The sequence below is a fragment of the Artemia franciscana genome, chromosome 10, assembly GCF_032884065.1.
Source record: "Artemia franciscana chromosome 10, ASM3288406v1, whole genome shotgun sequence".
Classification (NCBI taxonomy): Eukaryota; Metazoa; Arthropoda; class Branchiopoda; order Anostraca; family Artemiidae; genus Artemia; species Artemia franciscana.
In genome coordinates, this window is record NC_088872.1 from 27,426,453 (window position 1) to 27,448,899 (window position 22,447).

Consider the following 22,447-nt stretch of genomic DNA (forward strand, 5'->3'; position numbering starts at 1 on the left):
GTGAGGCTACGTGCTTACTTTTGACTCCTAAATAATATTCTTGTTTCCATATTTGGGTTTTGTTTTTTCAGTAGACCCCTAGTTTCCTAATCCTACAAATATAGGGACATATCAGCAGCTTGTTTATTTGCACTAGTTTCATCGGTATATGTTGTATAGGCGTGAAGTAAAAACATTTTTCGTTTAATTTTCAACTTCGCTCTTTACTTCCCTCATAAAAACTAAAGTTTTAAAATCAATCTTGGCTCATTTACAGTAAAAATTAATATAAAAGGCAAAAAACCAAGATTGAAAACAGAACATCATATATCCCCATGTGTTATGTCGTCTTTTCGTGTGATTAAATAAAAAGGAACAAATTTTTCGACTGAAAATTAACATAAACTCAAAATAGAAGGATTAGTAAGGTACAACATTAAAACGCAAACTAACACAAAAAACTCCTTGTATAAGCGTGATTGCTCCCTCCTCAATTACTTTCAGTTGAAACAACTTGTTTCCTTATTTAATTAAATGAAAAGACGGCATAATATATGGGGTTTTTACAAAACTTGAAAATCGTGAAAACGCTGGTCATTAACGGCAATGACTTCAAAAGAAAAAGACAAGGTTCTTGAAACCTACTTTAGTAATTTATCAAGTTTCGCTTTTGACAAGGCAAAAGATGCTATTGAAAAAGAAAAAGAACCGTCCAAGGTTTTAACTGGAATATGGCATTCTATGGTCTTATTGTTGATTCAACTGGCCTGTTCAGAAAAATTGTATTGTAGCCTTAGCTTCTTGTCATCAAAAGGCTTCTTAAGGAAAGAGGTTAGAAAAAAATTTTGTTAGGAAAATTTGATGAAAATTTTAGATGAAATTAGAGGATAATCTTTAAAATAGACAAATTAGGGTGAGAGAAATTTTCAGGACCAAAGTTTTGTCCTTAGAAAACATTTTTTTCGCTCATTCTTTCCCTGTGCCTACTTCTAAGGCCTTGAAGACAGCTCTGTATAGATGGCAGTTTTTTTATTAAATTAGGCCTAATTTATTTTGATTCTAAGTTTAGTAATGATAATTTGTGCTGTATTGTAGTCTAAGTTCTTTTTTACTTGTTTGCTTAAGATACCAGGAAAACCATGCCCTTCAGTGCTTTAGCACCAGCAAATGATGTTGAATTATAGGGCTGAAACCTAAGAATAAATATACCACTAGAAGCCTTTTACTGCAGTCTTTTCAAATATAATAGGTTAATCACTTTTGCCACAAATTTAATTTTAACCTAACCTCTTTAACCTTATCCAAATATATAGCCCATATTATATTTTTCCTATAATAATAATAATTTACTTGTGCCCTCTATATATACAAAAGATGTACACAGAGGAGTATGAAAAGAAAACTGAAAAATATAAAAATTACACTTCTAATGAAAATAAGTAGGTTATAGTTTTTTTTTTGCAAGTAACTAAAAAAAAATCTCTCACAAAACATGACCCATAAATAACAACATAACTAATAAAAAAGCACCCATAAACATAACACATAAATATATATTTTATTAAAGAAGTGACAACAAAACTGTTTTTCCATTATATGAGACAATTAAGGGGAAAATTTATTCTATTTTCTTAACACTATCTAAGAAATCAGTTGTACTGTTGATCCATTTTAACAGTAATATCAAATATTCCCAATTTTGTATAATATACCTATTTTTGAACCATGGTGGAATCCAAGAAAATATTAAGAAAACCAGAACACAGTGAACACAGATACACTTTTATCACTTTTACTCAAAAACTTCAAAAATAGAACAATTAAAATATATGAGGTGTAACATTGAATTGTAAATTATAGCAAGTGTTTTTATCAGAATGACCTTTCACCCTGACTAGCAGGCCATATGTTTTCCTAAGTTTTCCCAATACAGACAATAATACCTTCATACCTTCAAACTCCCACATACCTTCAATTGACAGACCAAAAGGCAACTCAAAGTAATCAAATGAATTCTGATTGAGAATATTTAGTGACTCCACCCTAATTGAATGATGCTGGATACCACTTTTACTTTTTGCCACTAGGAATTCTGTTTTAGAAGGTTCAATCTCTAATCATATCTCTTGTAGATGTGAGTGTAATACATTAATTACATTCTGCATTGATATTAAATTATCCAAGAACAACAAAATATCATCAGCATACAACAAGTGGCTAATGTCAATACCTTCAATCACATATAGGGGTAGGAACCATATAGCTGTTCTTATTGTATTATTAAATATAAAGGGGCTAAGAACTGATCATTGTTTAACTCCATGACATAAATAAATTCAGTCTGAAAGTTGCCCTCCCAAAAAAAATTCTTACAGAGGAATTACCATACCAGCCTACCAAACACTTTCCTATAAATGGGTTCACCCCACTACACAACAATGACAAAAAAGCATGGTTATGCACATACTATCAAATGCTTTTGAAATATCAATTCCATTCACAAGTAGTTGTTTTTTAATTTTATGGTGGTGTTCCAATATTTCTAGAATTATTGTGTGTGTATTTTGAACCCCTACACCACTTTGAAAACCACATTGATGATCCCCCACATCACATTTTGTTGATAAACATGGAAGTAAAATTTTTTCAAATAATTTACTAATGACAGAACAAAGTGTTATAGGTTTATATGATGGACAATGTGAAGGATCCTTGCCCTTCTTGCATATACAAACTACTTTACCTTCACCCATCAAAGAAGGGACATAATGATGGATTAGTATTATTTTATATAATAGCATTAGATTCTCTAGTAATTTTGTAGAACCATACATAAGGTGCTTTGGTAACAAACCATCTGGACCTAGGGTCTTCTCACATTTTAGTGATCTAATTTGAGTCAAAATCAAAGATGGTGAAAAACAAACTATTTTTTTATATGGGCTCAGCTGAGAAAATGCTTATAGCCTACAACAATTCACAATAACTCAATTCAGTTGATGGTAGGTTAGATGAGAAGACTGAAGTAAAGTTTACATACCATTGATCTAGAAGGATTTGGTCTGATAAATCAGATTTTAATTTATTAACCTCATTATTAAGTACTTTTGGATTATTCCTAATCTTGGTTGATATATGTTTTACTTGTTGTTTCTTCCGAGTTTCCACTAACTTTATATATTTCTTTTTTGTTGATTTAACAATCTGGAAAAGGGGGCCATTTCTTGGTTGGTCACATTGATTCCAAATATGATACCATAACCAATTTTTCTGTTTTGCTTCATGTAACCCTGGTATAGCAGACCATCCCATTTTTGTGTATTTCTATGTACTCTAATAACAGGAATCACAACAGAACCCACAACTTTCATTGCATGAACTATTTCAGCATAATAAATATCTAATTCCAACAAATGAAATTTTTGAGACTGTGACAGGAGGTGAAAAGGAATTCTAATTCTACTGAGAATATCATCTAACACACACTGATATAAGTTTACGTCAATTCTATCCCAAAGCTGCCTCAGAAACCATTTTGGGCTACAACACCTATGACAAGACACATTTAAAGTAACAGACACTTCAAGGTGAGAGTGATCACTAATCAAAATTTCCTCTGATACTCTAACAAGAAACTTTTTAAAACATTCATGATCTGAAATTATAAATGTTATGAACATAAGTAAAAATTTTGCTAATCACTGCCACAGGTAGATCTTTTGGAAGTGACGATAATAATATCTGGGACCATGGTAAACTAGGAATAATGAGGTCAATGTTAAAATCACCACAAAGCAAAATGGCTTTGCCAGATGCTTGTATTTTATGAGAAATTTTTGAGATACTTGTACATGCTTTAGCAAAACGTTTGTTAGATTGTTCCTTTCCATAATTAGTAGAACTGTAAGAACAATGATATGGTCTAGATCAACCACAACAAAAGTATCATTGGTTTCAAGCAAAACACTTAAGGCTTTTTTTTTACTCCAACCATAATGCTGCCAGAGGGACAATCTCCTATGATTTTTGAAGAATGGATGAAGAACTCGTGGTCACAAGAAACTTCCATCTGATTGCTATTAACGCCACTTAACTGGTGCTCAAAACATACTATTTTGAATGACTTGAGCATTTTGGCTAAAATTATTAACTTAATTTTATGTATATGTTTTTTTTTATTCTAGATTTTGTCACTAGATATAAACCATATCTAAAATAAGAGAAAAAGGTGTAAATATATGAGCAGTCAACTACATAAGGAGTCATGTTAAGAAAACATTTCTTACTTTAACATCCAAAATAATCCCACTTTACATATTTTCCAGCAGGAGAACCTTTATCTTCATTTCTAGATAACACAAAATCAAATACTAATGAATGTGAACTAAAGGTCAAGACAACTAAGATAAGCAGTCATGAATTGACTACAGGTAAGGGCATATGCAAATTCGCCTGGAATGATATTTGCAAAAATGGCAAAAATGGCAAAAATGTAAATATCTCCAGTTTTAATATTGAGGGTGAATGTAAGGTCCCTGACTGCCAACTATTACAGCAAAAAGTGTGTAGTAAGTTTGGAAGTGGTTGTTGCTTTGGTTATGACCAGATTAATTTAAATCATGGTTATAATGCATTCAAAAAACTTGTTAATAATACTGGAAAGAATTTTCGTCAACTGTCAAACTCTCTCCTGAGTATTATCACTATGAACATTGATCAGCCAAAAAACAAAGTTTGTCAAACCAGCCCACTGTTGCCACCAGCCCTCCAATTAACATGAATCCAAATTTTCAACAGCATCAAACAAGCCCATCCAGAAAACATCCATGTTACATTCCAGCTCCCTCTCATTTGATAATAGTTTAATGCAATTCTCCTTTTGAAAAATATACCCACTATCAATACCTTTGCATTCCAAGTTTAAATATGGTAAAGCTGCTTGGTGTGCAGTTGGACAATGACCTTAAATGGAAGCCCCACACTTCCCACTTATTTAGATCTGGTAGTTTTCTCTTTAAATCTTTCTCCCTTCGTAAACAGTTTAAACCTTAAAATAATTTATGGTTCTTATATAAGACCCTGTCTTGAATATGCTTGACCTGTGTTGACCTGGTACCCTGGGTTGACCAAAGACCAATGTTCTAAAATTGAAAGTATTAAAACAAGAGCAATAAAAATTATTCTGGAGATGTCCTATGCTACATACAGTGAAGGTTTGGCTAGGCTTAAACTTACTACATTGGAATCACAACATTACATCCTTACCATGAATTAAATAAAAAAAAACTAATTTTTTTAGCTGAAAGTAAGGAGCGACATTAAAACTTAAAACGAACAGAAATTACTCCGTATATGAAATGGGTTGTCCCCTCCACAATCCCTCGCTCTTTACGCTAAAGCTTTTAATTGTTTTAAAAAGTAGAATTGTGGCAAAAAGTCAAACTTTAGCATAAAGAGCGAGGGATTGTGGAGGGGACAACCCATTTCATATACGGAGTAATTTCTGTTCGTTTTAAGTTTTAATGTCGCTCCTTACTTTCAGCTAAAAAATGAGTTTTTTTTATTTAATTTCTGAACGTTTTTGAATTAATGCATGTTTGGTTTTGGCTCTCCGCACATAAATTATTAAAATGAAATTTGCATATTAATTCCTTTTTTGGCTAAATGGCTTTCTCTTAGTTTTGATCAGATGATTTTGAGAAATAAGGGGTGAGGAAGGAGGCCTAGTTGCCCTGTAATTTTTCGGTTACTTAAAAAGGCAACTAGAACTTTTAATTTTAACGAACGTTTTTATTAGTAAAAAATATGCGTAACTTAAGAATTAACTTACGTAACAAACTTTCATAACCTTATATTTTTATTATGTATACGAGGGGGTTTGTACCCTCGTTAATACCTCGCTCTTTACACTAAATCGTAAGTTTTGTCCCAATTCTTTAAGAATGACCCCCTGAATCAGAAAGGCCGTAGAATAAATAGTTGAAATTACTAAAAATACTTTAGCATAAAGAGCAAGGTATTTATCTCCTCCTAAATACCTCGCTCTTTATGCTAAAGTATTTTTAGAACCCCTCATATGCGTAATAATCTCGGTTCGTTTTAAGTTTCAATGCTACTTCTTCCTTTCATTTGAAAAAACGTTTTCATGTTTATTTTTCATTGTTTTCTTATAGTAATGCTAGAGAATCCTGCGCCCTTTTCATTGAATTTTTCTTCCCCCATGACAGATTCCTCCAAGGAAAGATCCTCCAACATAGCCCCCTCTCCTCAGCCCCACCCCCAAATAAAATAAAATCCCCCTGAAAACGTCTGTACACTTCCCAATAACCATTACTATATGTAAACACTGGTCAAAGTTTGTAACTTGCAGCCCCTCCCCCAGGGATTGTGGGGGAGTAAGTCATCCCCAAAGACATAGTTATTATGGTTTTCGACTATGCTGAACAAAATGGCTATCTCAAAATTTTGATCCGTTGACTTTGGGAAAAAAATGAGCGTGGGAGGGGGCCTAGATGCCCTCCAAATTTTTTGGTCACTTAAAAAGGGCACTAGAACTTTTCATTTCCGTTAGAATGAGCCCTCTTGCGACATTCTAGGACCACTTGGTCGATACGATGACCCCTGGGGAAAAAAAACAACAAAAAAAACAAACAAATAAACACGCACCCGTGATTTGTCTTCTGGCAAAAAATACAAAATTCCACATTTTTGTAGATAGGAGCTTGAAACTTCTACAGTAGGGTTCTCTGATACGCTGAATCTGATGGTGTCATTTTCGTTAAGATCCTACGACTTTTAGGGGGTGTTTCCCCCTATTTTCATAAATAAGGCAAATTTTCTCAGGCTCGTAACTTTTGATGGGTAGGACTAAACTTGATGAAACTTATATATTTAAAATCAGCATTAAAATGCGATTCTTTTGATGTAGCTATTTATATCAAAATTCAATTCTTTAGAGTTTTGGTTACTATTGAGCCGGGTTGCTCCTTACTACAGTTCGTTACCATGAACTGTTTGACTTTGGTCACAAGTGCCTTAGCTTTGACTATCACCCTATCATCTGTTTTATCATTGTAACTGTTCTGACATGCTTGTGCTATTTTATCCAATAAACCATATTCTATTCTATTTCTTTCACTGTATTTCCAGTTTTTATGGCACTTGGTATTAACCAAGTGAAATATAGCAATCGCAAATTCTGTTGGTCTGTTGGTCCCAGTTTTGCTACTTTAGGCACTTCCAGGTAAGCTAGGACGATGAAATTTGGCAGGCGTATCAGGGACCGGACCAGATTAAAGTAGAAATAGCCGTTTTCCCGATTTGATCATCTGGGGGGGGGAGTAGGGGGCCTGTTAATTCGGAAAAATAGAAAAATAGAAGTATTTTTAACTTATGAACTGGTGATTGGATCTCAATGAAATTTGATATTTAGAAGGATATTGTGTCTCAAAGCTCTTTTTTTAATTCCCGACCGGATCTGGTGACATTGGAGGGAGTTTGGGGTAGGGGAACCTCAAATCATGGAAAACGCTTAGATTGGAGGGATTGGGATGAAACTTGGTGGGAAAAATCAGCAGAAGTCTTAGATACTTGATTTACATAATTGGAACGGATCTGATCTAATGGGGGGGGGGAGTTAATTCTGAAAAATTAGAAAAAATGACGTATTTTTAACTTACGAAGGAGTGATCGTAGTTGGGGGGGGGGGTTAATTCTGAAAAAATAGAAAAAATGACGTATTTTTAACTTACGAACAGGTGATCGGATCTCAATGAAATTTGATATTTAGAAGGATATCGTATCTCAGAGCTCTTATTTTAAATCCCGAACAGATCTGGTGACATTGGGGGGAGAAGTTGAGAGGGGGAAACCTAAAACTTGGAAAACATTTATTGTGGAGGGATTGGGATGAAACTTGGTGGGAAAAATAAGCACAAGACCTAGATACATGATTGACGTAATGGGACGGATCCTCTCTCTTTGGGATAGTTGTGGGGGGGGGTAATTCTGAAAAATCGGAAAAAATGAGGTATTTTTAACTTACGAACGGGTTATCGGATCTCAATGAAATTTGATATTTAGAAGGAGATCGTGTCTCAGAGCTCTTATTTTAAATACCGACCGGATCTGGTGACATGAGGGGAGAGTTGGGAGGGGGAAACCTAAAACTTGGAAAATACTTAGAGTGGAGGGATCGGGATGAAACTTGGTGGGAAAAATAAGCACAAGTCCTAGATACATGATTGACATAACCGGAACGGATCCCCTCTCTTTGGGGTAGTTGGTGGGGGGGGGGTTAATTCTGAAAAATCACAAAAAATGAGGTATTTTTAACTTACGAATGGGTGATCGGATCTCACTGAAATTTGATATTTAGAAAGATATCGTGTCTCAGAGCTCTTATTTTAAATACCGACCAGATCTGGTGACATTGGGGGAGAGTTGGGAGGGGGAAACCTAAAACTTGGAAAACACTTTGAGTGGAGGGATCGGGATGAAACTTGGTGGGGAATATAAGCACAAGTCCTAGATACATGATTGACATAACCCGAACGGATTTTCTCTCTTTGGGGTAGTTGGGGGGGGGGTAATTCTGAAAAATTAGAAAAATGAGGTATTTTTAACTTACGAACGGGTGATTTATCTCAATGAAAGTTGATATTTAGAAGGATATTGTGTCTCAAAGCTCTTTTTTTAAGTCCCGACCGGATCTGGTGACATTGTGGGGAGTTTGGGGTGGGGGAACCTAAAATCATGGAAAACGCTTAGATTGGAGGGATCGGGATAAAAGTTGGTGGGAAATATAAGCAGAAGTCTTAGATACTTAATTTACATAATTGGAACGGATCCAATCTAATGGGGTGAGTTAATTCTGAAAAATTAGAAAAAATGACGTATTTTTAGCTTACAAAGGAGTGATCGGATCTTCATGAAACTTCATATTTAGAAGGATCTTGTGACTCAGATCTCTTATTTCAAATCTCAACCGGATCCAGCGTAATTGGCGGGGGGGGGGGGTTGAGGAGAACCGGAAATCTTAGAAAATACTTAAAGCGGTGAGATCAGGATAAAACTGGAGGGGAAGAATAAAAACATGTCTAAGACACGTGACTGACATAGTCGGACCGAATCTGCTCTCTTTGGTGGAGTTGAGGGGGGGGGGTAATTTTGAAAATTGAGGTATTTGTAACTTACGTAAGGGTGACCAGATCTTAATGAAATTTGATATTTAGAAGGGTCTTGGGCTTTAAAGCTCTAATTTTAAATTCAGACCAGATCCTGTGACACTGGGGGAAGCTGGAGGGGAAAACCAGGATCCTTGGAATACGTGAAAATTGGGATATTTTAATTTTACGAATAGGTGATCAGATCTTAATGAAATTTGATATTTAAAAGGAATTCATGTCTCAGAGCTCTTATTTCAAATCCCAGCCAGATCTTTTGACATTGGGGGGAGTTGGAGGGGAAAATCTTGGAAAACACTTGGAGTGGAGGAATCGGGATGAAGCTTGGTGGGTAGAATAAGCAAATGTCCTTGATACGTGATTGACGGAACCGTACTGGATTTGCTCTCTTTGGGGGAGTTGGGGGAGGGGTTCCGTGATTTGGCGAGTTTGGTGCTTCTGGACGTGCTAGGACGATGAAAATTGGTAGGCGTCTCAGGGAGCTGCACAAATTGACTTGATAAAGTCGTTTTCTCAGATTCGACCCTTTGGGGGGGCTAAAGGGAGAGGAAGAATTAGAAAAAAATTAGGTATTTATAACATACAAGTGGGTCATCAGATCTTAATGATTTTTGATATTTAGAAGGACATCGTGACTCAGAGCTTTATTTTAAATCCTGACCGGCATTAAGCCTCTTATTTGCCTTTTAAATCAATCTATTGATTCATAAAATTTTGTTAGAGCTCATACCATATGATCTCTTTGCTCTTAGCTCTTCTTGCCTCGTTACAAGTGCCATATGAGCTCTTAGCTCTTGTTCAATCATATTTTGCAATATTTATGTCTATTCTCGTAAGTCTTGAAAATCATTCATAAAACAAACACCCAAGAGCCATCTAACCTAACTTAACCTAACCTAGTTTATCAATATTTGCCTATTAATGTATTTTTCGTAGATGACGGTGATGGTCTCTAATGATCATATATAGACTGTTTGAAAATGAATAAATGCATTCAAATCTATGTTTATTTTACACAATTTTAAAAAAAAATTGTACAACAGCAAAAGATGTGATGATAAAAGTTCTCCTGCTGGAAAATAAGTTTCTAGGATTAGTTTGCATATTGCAAAGTAAGAATTGTTTTATTAACATGTCTCATTATGTAGTAGACTGCTTATACATTTACACTAAGAAAAAGGCTAACATAAGAGAATTAGGAAAAGAAGAGCAAACAAAGATTGCTCTAATAATTCTTAGGTACTACCACACACGTAAAGTAATCCTCTGTGACATCAATAAATGTGACATTCAGCCCTACAGGAACATCCATTGGATTTTCAGCCCTTGACAGGACTCTCACATATCTTATGTTTGTAACATTATTGTTATGTTTTATATGAAAAGTTTCTGTTTGGTTTGCAGTCCAAAAACATAACATTTACTTTATGTCTTTGGAAAATTAACAAATTTCTCATTTTCTGAACATTTTTTTTCCTGTGAAACATCAAGAATTTTCAGTCTAGCCTCAATAATGTCTATCAATAGAAAATCTTGTTTGATTTTCTTAAGCTTAGTTTCAATGCTTTACTTTGAACAAACTACTTTACAAATGCTCTACTTTTTGTAAGTACAGAGTCTGAATGCATTAAATGTAATTGGTCTTTGATAACCAAGTTCAAAAATATTGACAATGTTCAATAATGTCCATCAAAATTGATTTGAAAATCAAAATTGATTCAGAATTTGCATTCTTTGGCAGTTTGATCTTCTTGGGGCAAAAATTGATATTTGTGATACAAAATGGCGGAAAAAGCCTTTTTACTGTAAAAAGCACTAGATATTATGATTTTGGTTGAAATGAATCTCTCCCAACACTCCTTGACCACTGATTTGATGCAGTTAATTCATGGAAAAATAGATACATCAAAAATATGGTTTTCTGTGTTGTACAAGGTGGGAGAGTGCAATTCTCTTCTGCAGGATTTTGACGGTGGTGATTTCAATTGTGGACTTTTTTTCATCACTATTTTGGATGAATCTTAGGGCCTTTTTTGGAACTCCCATAATCTGTTTTTTCAATAAACGGTTATTGATTTGTTTTATTGAAATTGTAGTTCCTAAATCAGCTTCAATGGCATTTTTTATCAATAGACACTTGTATTTCTAGTACACATTTTTAAGCTTTCGCCCACAATTGGTTTTTGTTGCTCATTGCTTAGTTGCGGCTATTGCTGTGTTTATGATGATACTAATTTATAAAACTCTTAAGAGATTTTTGTTTTTCATTGTTCTAATTATAAAAATGCTGAAAATATGTTTTGTTTTCAGTAAAGCACAAATGATACTCTGGCCAATTATATTTAGGGAATTGTAGCTCTACTCCTATTTGAGGTAATTTCCGTTTGTTTTAAGTTTGATTTCATTATTCATTGTAAGTTCTATCCATTTTAGGATTCATCTAAATCAATATTTTGCGTCTCTTCATTTGATGTAATTATTCATTTCAGTACTGGTACATTTACTCAGTGGTATTAATTTGTGTTTGCTTTGGGTTTGACTCAATTTGTGAGTTCATTTCTGCTCATCTTAGTCTTTTAATACATCTTTTTTTAATTCCTTTTTATATAATATTTTTAAAAGTAATTAGTAGAAAGGACTGCCCTGTCGGAAAATTGGAAAGCCTTCACATGAAAATGAACTCTTTGGCCTTATAGGCCTTAGCAGCACTGTCCTAATTTCCTTTTGTCCTATCCTAGGTTTTTGCAATGTACACCTGCACTTAAAAAATATTGTCAGGATAGATGGCGTCTTTGTAATTAAAATCTGATAAGCTAAATGATTGGTGCAAGATGGGCCTGAGCCTTTGGACGGAACATCGGAGAGTTCTTCCTGGGGAGTTCGTGGGGTTAAAAACAAAACCTATAATTCTTAGGCATATATTTTCTGAAAAGAGTTGGTTAAGCATTTCTTTAGTAGATCCTCTCACCTCCTCCCCTCTGTATAGGGCTGACCACCATAGCCTCAGAGTGTATATGATTTCAAAGTCATAAAGAAATTTCAAAATTTATGACTTATAACTTTTATATTTTCAGACATACAATCAAAGAACTGAGAGAATAGTAAGTCCACTCCCCTTTTCCCCATAAACACAGAAAATGTAAAATCTGGGGCTTAAAAGGGCATTTATTGTAATTTTTATACATGTAAGAAAAATTCTATGATCTCTTTTCCCCCTCTCCCGTCTCCAAAGGATTCAAGATGTCCATATCTGTGGTTTCATTATTATTTTTTCCAGAGCACACTTAAGACTACCTATGAAACGTTGCGTGATGATTTTAGAAGAATTGATGGCTTACATAATGATGGTTCTTTTCTTTCTCACCTGTCTGGTCAACTGAGTCATTTTTGTGCTGCTCGGGTTGATCTACTTGAATTGTATCCTTTATGACCCAAGGCCTCGTGGGAATTTTAGAGCTGTCAACTAAGACTATGTGAAAAAAGGTGTCAAAATAACCTCGTATAATTTATCCAAAAAGGAAAGAAATACAGCCGCAACTAAAACTATAGTAGTTGTTGTAGGCTTCTTGGCTTCTTGTACAACCTTCTTAGCTTCCATCCTTAAACAAAATAATGTCTGTTGGGATTTTAATAACGTTCTTTCCTTTTCTGAAAGTTTTTTTCGCTATTGAAACTATGTAACTCATTCATTTATGGCTCTTATTATTATTTACTACTGTATGGTATTAGTAAGAAAAAAAGTATATTAATTCTACTGTTTAAATTATATTATTCAATGAATCTATCTTAATGAACTGAGTTTGTCACTTTAGAAATTGTCATTATTTCCAGAATTGAAAGTAAATGATGAACACTTATGACTATTTTACATAACCCGACATGATTAAAACTCTGAATACCAAAAGCAGCTTAAACTGTGACCTTTGCTAATAAACAACTAAGTTAGACCCAAGTATTCTCAATTATGATAAAAGAAATTTTTTTTTGCTTATTTGCATTCTCGAAATCTGAAAATCAAAATTCTGTCATTCTACTTCTTATTTCAGTATTTTGTTTTTGTTCTCCTCCAACGTTTTCCTTAGCTCTGAAATTTCAGCTATGATAAACTAGCAGGAATCGCATCATCTAAGAGTGGAGCCAAAGTAGAAGATTTGCTACCAGTCATAAGTGACATATGTGAAACCAATGTGTCCAAGTTTTATCATCCTATTCTCACTCAAGTTAAAGCTGTTTTTAGGTAAGTGATGAATAAAATTTAGTGTATATGGTTGTACATCACATTCTGATAAGCAACATTAACTGATAATCTAGTACTTTAAATAAGTACTGACCCTGGAAAAAGCCAAGGCTGTTTGATGCTACTTAATTTGATTAGTTTTAGAATATAAGATGAAATTTTATTCCTTTGATAGTAATTGATGACAAAAAAATTAGAACAACTTACTCTCTACATAGTTATGTTTTGAATTTGAAACAATTTGGCTTTCTCTTTAAAGAGACATGCCTAAGTGGGGGGGGGCTACAGGGAGGATAATTTCTACTGCTACTATTAACAATAATAACTCATTGCAGCACTAAGCCGTGAAAGGAAAGCATAGCTGTGCCTTCTCCCCCTCTACTGCATTTATCCGAAGCTTATTTTTTTACCTCTCCCACTAATTCCTCCCAGTGTCTTTCAAATTCTTTCTAATGATATATTCTTATCCCATTCAGGAACGACCTGCTTTTCGTTTGGCCCCAAATAAACGGTCAAAAAGCACAATCTTTGACAATCTATCATTCTTTATCATGAAACATGGCTACTCATCTCAACCTTTCTTTCATTATAGCTCTAGAAAATGGAACCAAGTCGCACTTTTTTGCGAAGCTTAATGATATACGATCTGTCAAACGAGTATCAAAAATTGTCCTTTGACAATTCCCCTGGAAAACATTTACGTTTTTTTCTTCAGCTTTTTGAAGCGCTCACGCTTCCAGAGTTTTTTTCAACTGTAAGTAAAACACTCTATGCCCTAGCTATTCTACTTTCTACATAGTGAGTGGAGCTATCCCTTTGATCGTTTTTCTCGTTACCTAACATCTCCCCCTCATATTAAAAGTCTAAACGACTTAGTCCTGCTAACATCAATCTTCAAACCTATTCCTCGGCCATGGACTCTTGCGTCTTTCAATTGCGAAAAAAGACAGATGCGTATTGGCTAGTGAAGCTATCCCCCTGATCGTTTTTCTCGTTACCTAACATCTCCCCCTCATATTCCAATTCTAAACGACTTGGTCCTACTAACGTCAATCTTCAAACCTATTCTTGCGCCCTGGACTCTTGCGTCTTTCAATTGCGAAAAAACACGGATGCGTCTTGGCTATTCTATTTTTTTTTTCACAAGTTTTCCAATACCCCCTTCTCCACAGGTGATATTAGAGGAGGGGGTTAAGGGAGCATTCGCCACGGGTGCAGAAATTTTAGGGGTGCGACTTTGAAATAAGTGAACTAACATTTTTAAACAGTTTGCAGTTTTTGAAATTTTATCTTTATTAAACAAAGTAGTGGTCGTAAGTTACTTACTTTCTGTAATACTTAAATAATAATGCTTAATACTTACAGCAAGTATAAGCGAATTGAAGATGCCAGAACCACAACTGCTTTCCCCTGAAGGATAGCCCATGCGTATTGTCTATCCATATGTGGAGCCCCTCTTGCCCCCCGTCCAATAAAATGCTGGAGCTACGCCCCTGCTATTTACTGTATTCCTGTGAAGTTTGTCCATACTTGTGTTACCTCTAAGCATTTATCGTAGATGATGTGAAATTAAAACTAATGTGCACAGTTGTTTCTGCCACTGTCTTACTTAGTTCCTTAAATTTTAATGTTTTAAATTGGCTTTTAAAGTTTCAACTAATCTTGTGTGATGAATTTTATTGAACCAATACTTCAGTCGTGATGATACTACTTTTTTCTCTTTCTTGAAACTCATGGACTCTGACTTTTGAATACCTTGTTTCTTAATCATTTCTTAATTTATAGAGCGAAGTCCTTGAGAGAAACTCTTGTTCTTTTTTGCTTTTTTTCTTGAAAATTGACAGCATTAAATTATCAAAGGTAAACGTTAAAACGCTGCCTTAGTAAATATCCACTTGGCTCCCCTGTAAATTTTTCCCTGGAACACTTTGTATGGAAGCTGTAGTAATGGAAACTTGAAAGGCGGCTCAGTCAATCGATAATTGAATTGAAGTTTTTTGTTCTACTTGTACGGGTAAAGTAATGTGGGGAAGGGAGGGGCAACAAGTCCCTCTTACTTGCCCATTTCCCCCCTATGTGATCCATAACTCCCAGGAGGTGAAGCTCTTCAACTCTCTTTATAGCTTCCTTCTTGAAGATGAAGTTGGGCTGTGTGCATGGCCTTCTCGATGGGGAGATCAGCAGCTTTTTTTGCTTTGATGCATTGTAATAAAGCATCCATGCATCAGACCACTTTTCTGTTTTAAAAAAAAAGATCTGTCTGTAGGCTTAGGGAGGCTTAACTTGACTCTCCGGGTTTTGGGACGGCCAAGTGTGTCATGGGTTCGTCAGCAAAGTGATGCAGAGGGCTTGTAATGGTGTCTCAGATGTTATTTATTTAGATAGGGGAAAACGTAGGTCCCAAGATACTATCCTGGGGTTTGTCAGCCTTTATTGGTTATTCACTGGAATTGAATCCATCGAGGACAAGCCGGAAGAAACGGCCAGAAAGAAAGCACTCAATCACTTTTAACAGACGTCTGCAGCCACGATACGCGCAGCTTTGCTTTAGAAAGCTTTGCTTTTTATCCATGATTTGAATCCATTTGAATTTCTGTTTGCTTAGGTTTTATTTGTTCATTCTTAGGAATTCCTATTCGTTATAAGTTTGAACTATTGCATGACTTTATTTCTGATCGTTTTGGTTCCAAGATGGGTCATTTCTATGAAAAAGACTTTTTTGGAAAGCGTTTTTATAATAAGTATCAAGAAAAGCCTATTTTGTAAAGCTGTCGCTCAATGACAGCAATAAGAAATGCTGCTGGACAAGAACTGGTCTTTACCGGGTTGTTATTATCTTGGCAACAATAATTTTGTTTATGTTCTGATTGTTTTCAGTCTTGAAACAGAAGCCCTTCAAAAACTATTGAGAGCTCACCTTGACATCCAGAAATGGCAATTCTATCCATCTGTCATTGCTTTACAAGAAGCTAAAGTTAAATTAGATGAATGGAATTTAATGATTCAGGGAAGAGAGGTAAATATTATCAAAATTAAATAACCTTTATTTACCTTAGAAAATCTATAAAAATGTACTCATGTTATTAATAATATGAATGTTATTAATAATATGAATTTAATACACACTAGTATTGTGAACTTGTAAGACAAGCTCACAAAAACAGAAAAAAAAATCAATAAAAAATTGGAATAGGGCTGATTGATAAGATTTGGGGTGCTTTCTTCTGGAATTGCACGTATCATGTCAGCTCTGTAGGCAAGATCTTCAAATATTCGAACCATTTGATTAAACTAGCTATATCGGATTTTAATACCGTATCAAATTGGACAACAGGGGTTTCCAAGGACACATAGGGTATCATGCTGCTCTCGATTGGCTTTGGCACTTGATATGTGCGCTAATTTGTGACCAAATGATTTTTTCCATCCGCTGCATAATGACGCTGAAAATATAGCATTGGCCGAAAACCTCATTATTAAGTCAGCACTATTGCGTTGACTATGACTTAAAAGGAATCCATTTAAAAGGAAGAAAACAGTGATGGAAATAAGATTATTTTGCAAATAATACTGCTAAAGTAATTGTCAAATGTTATTTGTGTTGATAATTTTTTTTCTTGAAAATTTATTAATATTCTGATTTTCTTTTTTTTTCTCTTTTGGTTAACGTCCAGGTGACAATTTAATCTTAATTGAAATAGAAGGGGACTGAAACCCCACTCTCATTTTTGGTAATTTCCGTTCATTTTAAGTTTGAATTAGTTATTCATATAACAAATTAACTGATTGCTTCGAACGAATCCAATCGATGTTTCGGTAAGTTTTTTAACCTTCCAAAATAATTATATCAAAACAGTTTATGGTAACGAACTGTAAGTAAGGAGCGATGCAGCTCAATAGTAACCAAAACTCTAAGAAACAGAGTCCTGATAACAATAGATACACCAAAAGAACCGATTTTTCGATTCTATTCAAAATATGTAAAATTGATCAAGTTTAATTTTACCCATCAAAAGTTACGAGTCTGGGAAAGTTTACCAAATTTTTAAAAAGGGGGAACTCCCCAAAACAGCTAGTGATCTTAATGAAAATCCCACCTCCAGGTTCAGCATATCAGAGAACTCAATGGCAGAGGTTTCAAGCTCATATATACAAAAGTATGGAATTTTGCGTTTTTTGCCAGAAGGAGGATCACGGATGTGTGTTGATTTTTCGTTCTTTTTTTCCTTTTTTGTAGAGGGCTCATTTGATCGAAAATAAAAAGTTTTAGTGCCATTTTTAAGTGACTAAAAATCTTGAAGGGCAGCTAGCCTCCCTCCCACGCCCCTTTTTTAACAAAATTGCTCCATCAGAATTTTGAAATAGCCATCCTTTTCAACATAGTCAAAAGACCTAATAACAATGTCTTTGAGGATGACTTGACCCCCCACAGTCCCCGGGGGGAAGGCCTGCAAGCTATGAACTATACCAATTGTTTACAGCTAGTATTCGTTATCGTGAAGTGTACAAAAAAAAAATTCGGGGTGGGGGTACGTAGGAGGGTCTTTTCATTGAGCCTGGATTTCCGGCACTATTTTTAGAATGATCAGAAGTTAAATAAAAAAGGAACAGGTTAAAGAGTTCATTTCACACTTACTTTGGTCATGCGTACTAGGTTTTTGAAAATCGTATTTTTGAAATGCGATTGTATTGTGTATTTATCATTACTTATTTTTGACTTTAATATTTCAATATTAGCTTGATCAGAAATCTTTAAATATCAACCAAGGCAAAAATCAAACAATATATTTTAAGTGCGTATTTAGTGGATTGGATATACGACATACAGGTTAGCCTCAGATTTGTGATCAGCAACCTCATAATTTGTCAACCAACTACAGTGCAAATCAACTGCTAAGCTTGATATATTTACTTATCGGCTTTTTGTTTATGACACTTTTTTCAATTGAAATCATCCCTAAATGATTTTGGAACGATCACGAGGGGAAAGAACTGTAATACCCGTATTTAAGAAGTTGGGGGAAGGACTTGGGCCCAACGTTATTTAAAAAACGATCAGCATTAAATAAAAAACAAGTTTTTTCAAGTGAAAGTAAGAAGCAACATTAAAACTTAAAACGAACAGAAAATATTACGTACAAGAGATGGGTTGCCTCTCCTCAGTAGCTCGCTCTTTCGCAAAAGTTTCTTTTTTAACTTTAAAAAGAGCCTGTAATTCTAATTAAATAGCCTTTGGGATTCAGGAGTTATTCTTAAACAACTGAAACAAAAATCAAACGTAGGTTATTGTAAGGTTATTATTAGTTTCAAAAAAAGTAAAATTAGTATGCAAGTTTTGTTTTAATTATTCATGTACATTGAGCCAAATTCAAAACCTTTATTAATTCAAACAAATTCAGAATTCAGAATTAAATATATAAAAAACAAGTTTTTTTTTTTTGTACTGAAAGTACGGAGCGACATTAAAACTTAAAACGACAGAAATTATTCCGTCTATGGAAGGGGCTGTCCCCGCTTTTTATGCTAATTTTTTTTTATTGTTTTAAAAAGTAGAAATGTGACAGAGTCAAACTTTAGCGTAAAGAGTGGAGTGTTGAGGAGGGGACAGCCCCTTTCATATGTGGAATAATTTCTGTTCGTTTTAAGTTTTAATGTCGCTCCTGACTTTCAGTTAAGAAAAACGCGTTCTTTTTATAATTATGTTCAAAATCTGCTTTTACTTTAGGTACAATAACATTTTTCAGCTTTGGATTAAACAGTTTTCTTTTCAGACAAGAAAACTTTTCTTTTCGAAACCGCAACCCATATGTCCTAGTCTTCGATGGCTGAATAAATGGAAATCTACATTGGTTGCCAAATTTTCTTTGTACTTTTATAATTTCTTATTAGAAAACACAAGGGTTAGCGTGGATGCTAGTGCTGTGCGGAAGACACTCGATTGACTATGTTGCTCTTTACTTTCGTCCGAAAAAACTTATTTTTAAATTATTTTATTTCTTCTCGTTTTTATATCATATTCAGAATCCACTTTCGCTGTAGGCGCAATGATATTTTTTCAGCTTTGAACTAAACAGTTTTCTTTTCAGACGAGGAAGCTTTTCTTTTCGAAACCACAACCCATATGTCCTAATCTTCAATGGCTGAATAGATGGAAATCTACACTGGTTGCCAAATTTTCTTTATACTTTTATAATGTCTTATTAGAAAACTCAAGTGTTAGCGAGATGCGTGTGCTATGCGGAAGACACTCGATTGACTATATCTACATGTAAGTTAAAGATTTTCACGGTTTCAATGTACCATTTTAGGATGATGGTGAGGTTTCATCATCCAAAATAAGTGTATGAAAACTATCTCAAAACTTATGTAAATCCTACTGGGGATTAAGTGAAATAACATAAGTATGCATAGATTAGCATAAACAAGATTGAAAACTTACTGTTTCCATAATGCTAAAGAAAATGAGCTGAGTTTAGCATGCGGTGAATCAGATTAGGGAATCTGGAAAGAAAGCTATCATTTGTATTTTGTAACCTATTGGGTATCCAAGATACATATTTTAATATATGTCCAGCATAGTATTTGAGATATCACTGTACCCATATGATGGTATTGCATTGCTTTCGACCATTTTTGTTTTTTTGTAGCACACATTCTTTTCTTTTGACCATTCTGTCGAAGAGAGAAATTTTGAAGAAACAACTGAAATTTGATGATATTATCCTAAATAGTCAGTATAACGAGGGGAAAGGGAAAACGATCAAAAAGGGGGACTATAAAAAAAGATTCAGGGTTGAAAAAGAATGAAAATATGCTTCACCATACGAATAAGAAAAAAAAAAGATTTGTAGCTATTCCTAAGGTATAAACCAAATCGTACTCTACTTATGATAGGCCAGACGAACCCTGACACACAAAAAAATGTATTAGTTCGCCTGAAAATAGGTCACTAAAAAGGCTACAAAACTTGTTTGTTTCTTTTAGCGGCTTGAAACTTAAATCCTTAAGTCCAAAGGCTAAAAAATTTAGGTTGGGGGCACGCACACCCTCCCTGCGATAATGGGCCAAAAGAGCCCAATGTGCAAAACGATAATAAAAAAATATCTCTTCACGCGAAAACGGCCCCCCCCCCAAAAAAAAGGTTTTTTCTACCGGCTTAAAGGTTATATCTGGAATTCAGTAATCCGGGACCTAAATATGCAAAAATAAGTTTAATTAGGCGTAGGAGTCACCTTAAAATGGGCCCAAAACTTCTTTATCTTGATTGGATTGAAACTCGTATTCCTTGTGCTTGTATCCAGGAACAGAGCGAGCTTTTATTGTAATTTGGCTAATGTTTGTCGCAAAAAATAAAAATACATTCCTTGTAACTGCAGGTTTAGAGTAATTATGGTTTGAATAGATTGCGTGGAAGTTGATCATAAATGCCTTTATCCCGACTTAAAAAAAGGAGATATCTGGGCATGTTGAATATGTCATCAATCCATTTTTCGTTTGGCCTAAATACTCCATTTTCAGAGAATGGGTTTGATTTTGAACAACTGTTGTTTCCCGAAATCTTTTCCTCTATTTTTTGGGGGGGAAGGGTACTCAGTTTAAGTGGTGTTTAAAAGGAGCATTGCTTTTTGGCTATACGAAATCAAGGAGCTAAAGGTTTTTTTTAGTAGAGAGGTTCGGAGTGGAGGCCCGATTCCCTGTCCCCTTGGATGCATTTTAACAGCTTATTTTTACGACAGAGAAGCGAATTTTTATGATAAAATATTATGATAACCAAGTGGGAATATAATTCTCGTGTAATCAGTCTGAATAGTGAAGCTTAGATCTTTAAGTGGCTAAATGACCTGTACCGCTAATGATCAAAATAATAATAAAAAAAGAACTAGGAGCAATGATATTTTGTTGGGAAGACGAATTTTTTAAATCATTTTTGGCCAAAGTGATTTGATAACGAGACTAAGTTGCCCTGAGTAAACTGAGGGTAAAGCTTATCTGGTTTCAGGTTACCCCTCCCGATCTGTGGTAAAATACAAGTAGATGTGTGCTTTTCATCTTATATTGGCTGCGTGAAGACCTTCTCCTTGGCTAAGAAAACTTACAGGCCCTACATCCCCCTACTCCTTTAAATATGGATTGGACCAAATCACGTGGGAATGAAACTCTAGCCCTCTTTCTGCCCACCCTTGTGTAGGGTGTTGCTGAATCCCGAAACTTGACAGCTAACTAATGCCAAGAGTTACTATAGTTGAAGTTGAAGGTTCTATTGTATCAACTTTAATTGGGTGCTCAAAATCTTGGTTTGGTGTTAACCATTGGAAACACTCATCACCACTAAAGTTTCTGTTTAATTGTTTCCTTCTTTATCAGTTTTGAAAAATGTGGGTTTATTTTCATACTAAATTTATAAATGATACTATGAGCCTTGGTCCATAATTTTACTAAGTCCATATTACACTTAATTTTTCAAAAAACCTTTATTATCATTTGTCATACTCATTTTCGTATGGCAATTTGATTCTGGATCTCTTATGCATTTGAAATCATTCAACTGAATGTATGAAGAAACTTAACTGTCATATTTTTTCCCAGAATATAAGGGATTAACGAAAGTGGCACAATTATCATAGTTTTGGTTCTAATGGGGGATCTCTTTCAATTTGGTTTGACATTTAGTTTTCTTTCTTTGTAGGATTCACTCGTTTCAGAAGAAATATGAGGCTTCATGTGTGGCGCTTATCTATGATCTCACTGAAGTAAGGGACTTTCCAGGTCTTGGCTATAGGCTCCCAATTTGGAGAAAAGAAGAAATTGATGTGTTAGAAACAAACCCCTTAATATTCTATTATCCAGAGGTTAGATATTATTCAAATAATCATTTTCAACCCCCAGCATTTCAAGTTACCTATATACATTAGAAGTAAGTCAAGTTCTTGGCATGCATCTAATTTTCTTTTTTTCTGCACAAAATCTTTTTTTATTAGTATATTTCCATTTTTGTAAATCTTATAAAAGAAATAATTTCGATCATTTAGCCAGGAACAGCTCATTT

At 34.6% G+C, this 22,447-nt stretch overlaps 1 protein-coding gene across 3 annotated transcripts in view; it reads left to right on the forward strand.

The window, feature by feature from the left end:
* The first annotated feature begins 551 nt into the window (after positions 1 to 551).
* LOC136032009 (KICSTOR subunit 2-like) overlaps positions 552 to 22,447 on the forward strand; it is a 30,561-nt gene continuing 8,665 nt past the window's right edge. Inside the window, exons 1-6 of one of the 3 annotated variants that reach the window (XR_010618625.1) lie at positions 552 to 810; positions 12,442 to 12,581; positions 13,261 to 13,401; positions 16,279 to 16,417; positions 19,488 to 19,669; positions 22,088 to 22,315. Coding sequence is in view for 2 of the 3 variants with exons in the window: in XM_065712077.1 (XP_065568149.1) it covers positions 586 to 810; positions 12,442 to 12,581; positions 13,261 to 13,401; positions 16,279 to 16,417; positions 19,488 to 19,669; positions 22,088 to 22,250 (990 nt within the window). In the remaining variant the exon portion in view is untranslated. The remainder of the gene's footprint in view (positions 811 to 12,441; positions 12,582 to 13,260; positions 13,402 to 16,278; positions 16,418 to 19,487; positions 19,670 to 22,087; positions 22,316 to 22,447) is intronic. The other 2 variants (XM_065712077.1, XM_065712078.1) reach the window with 2 other exon arrangements.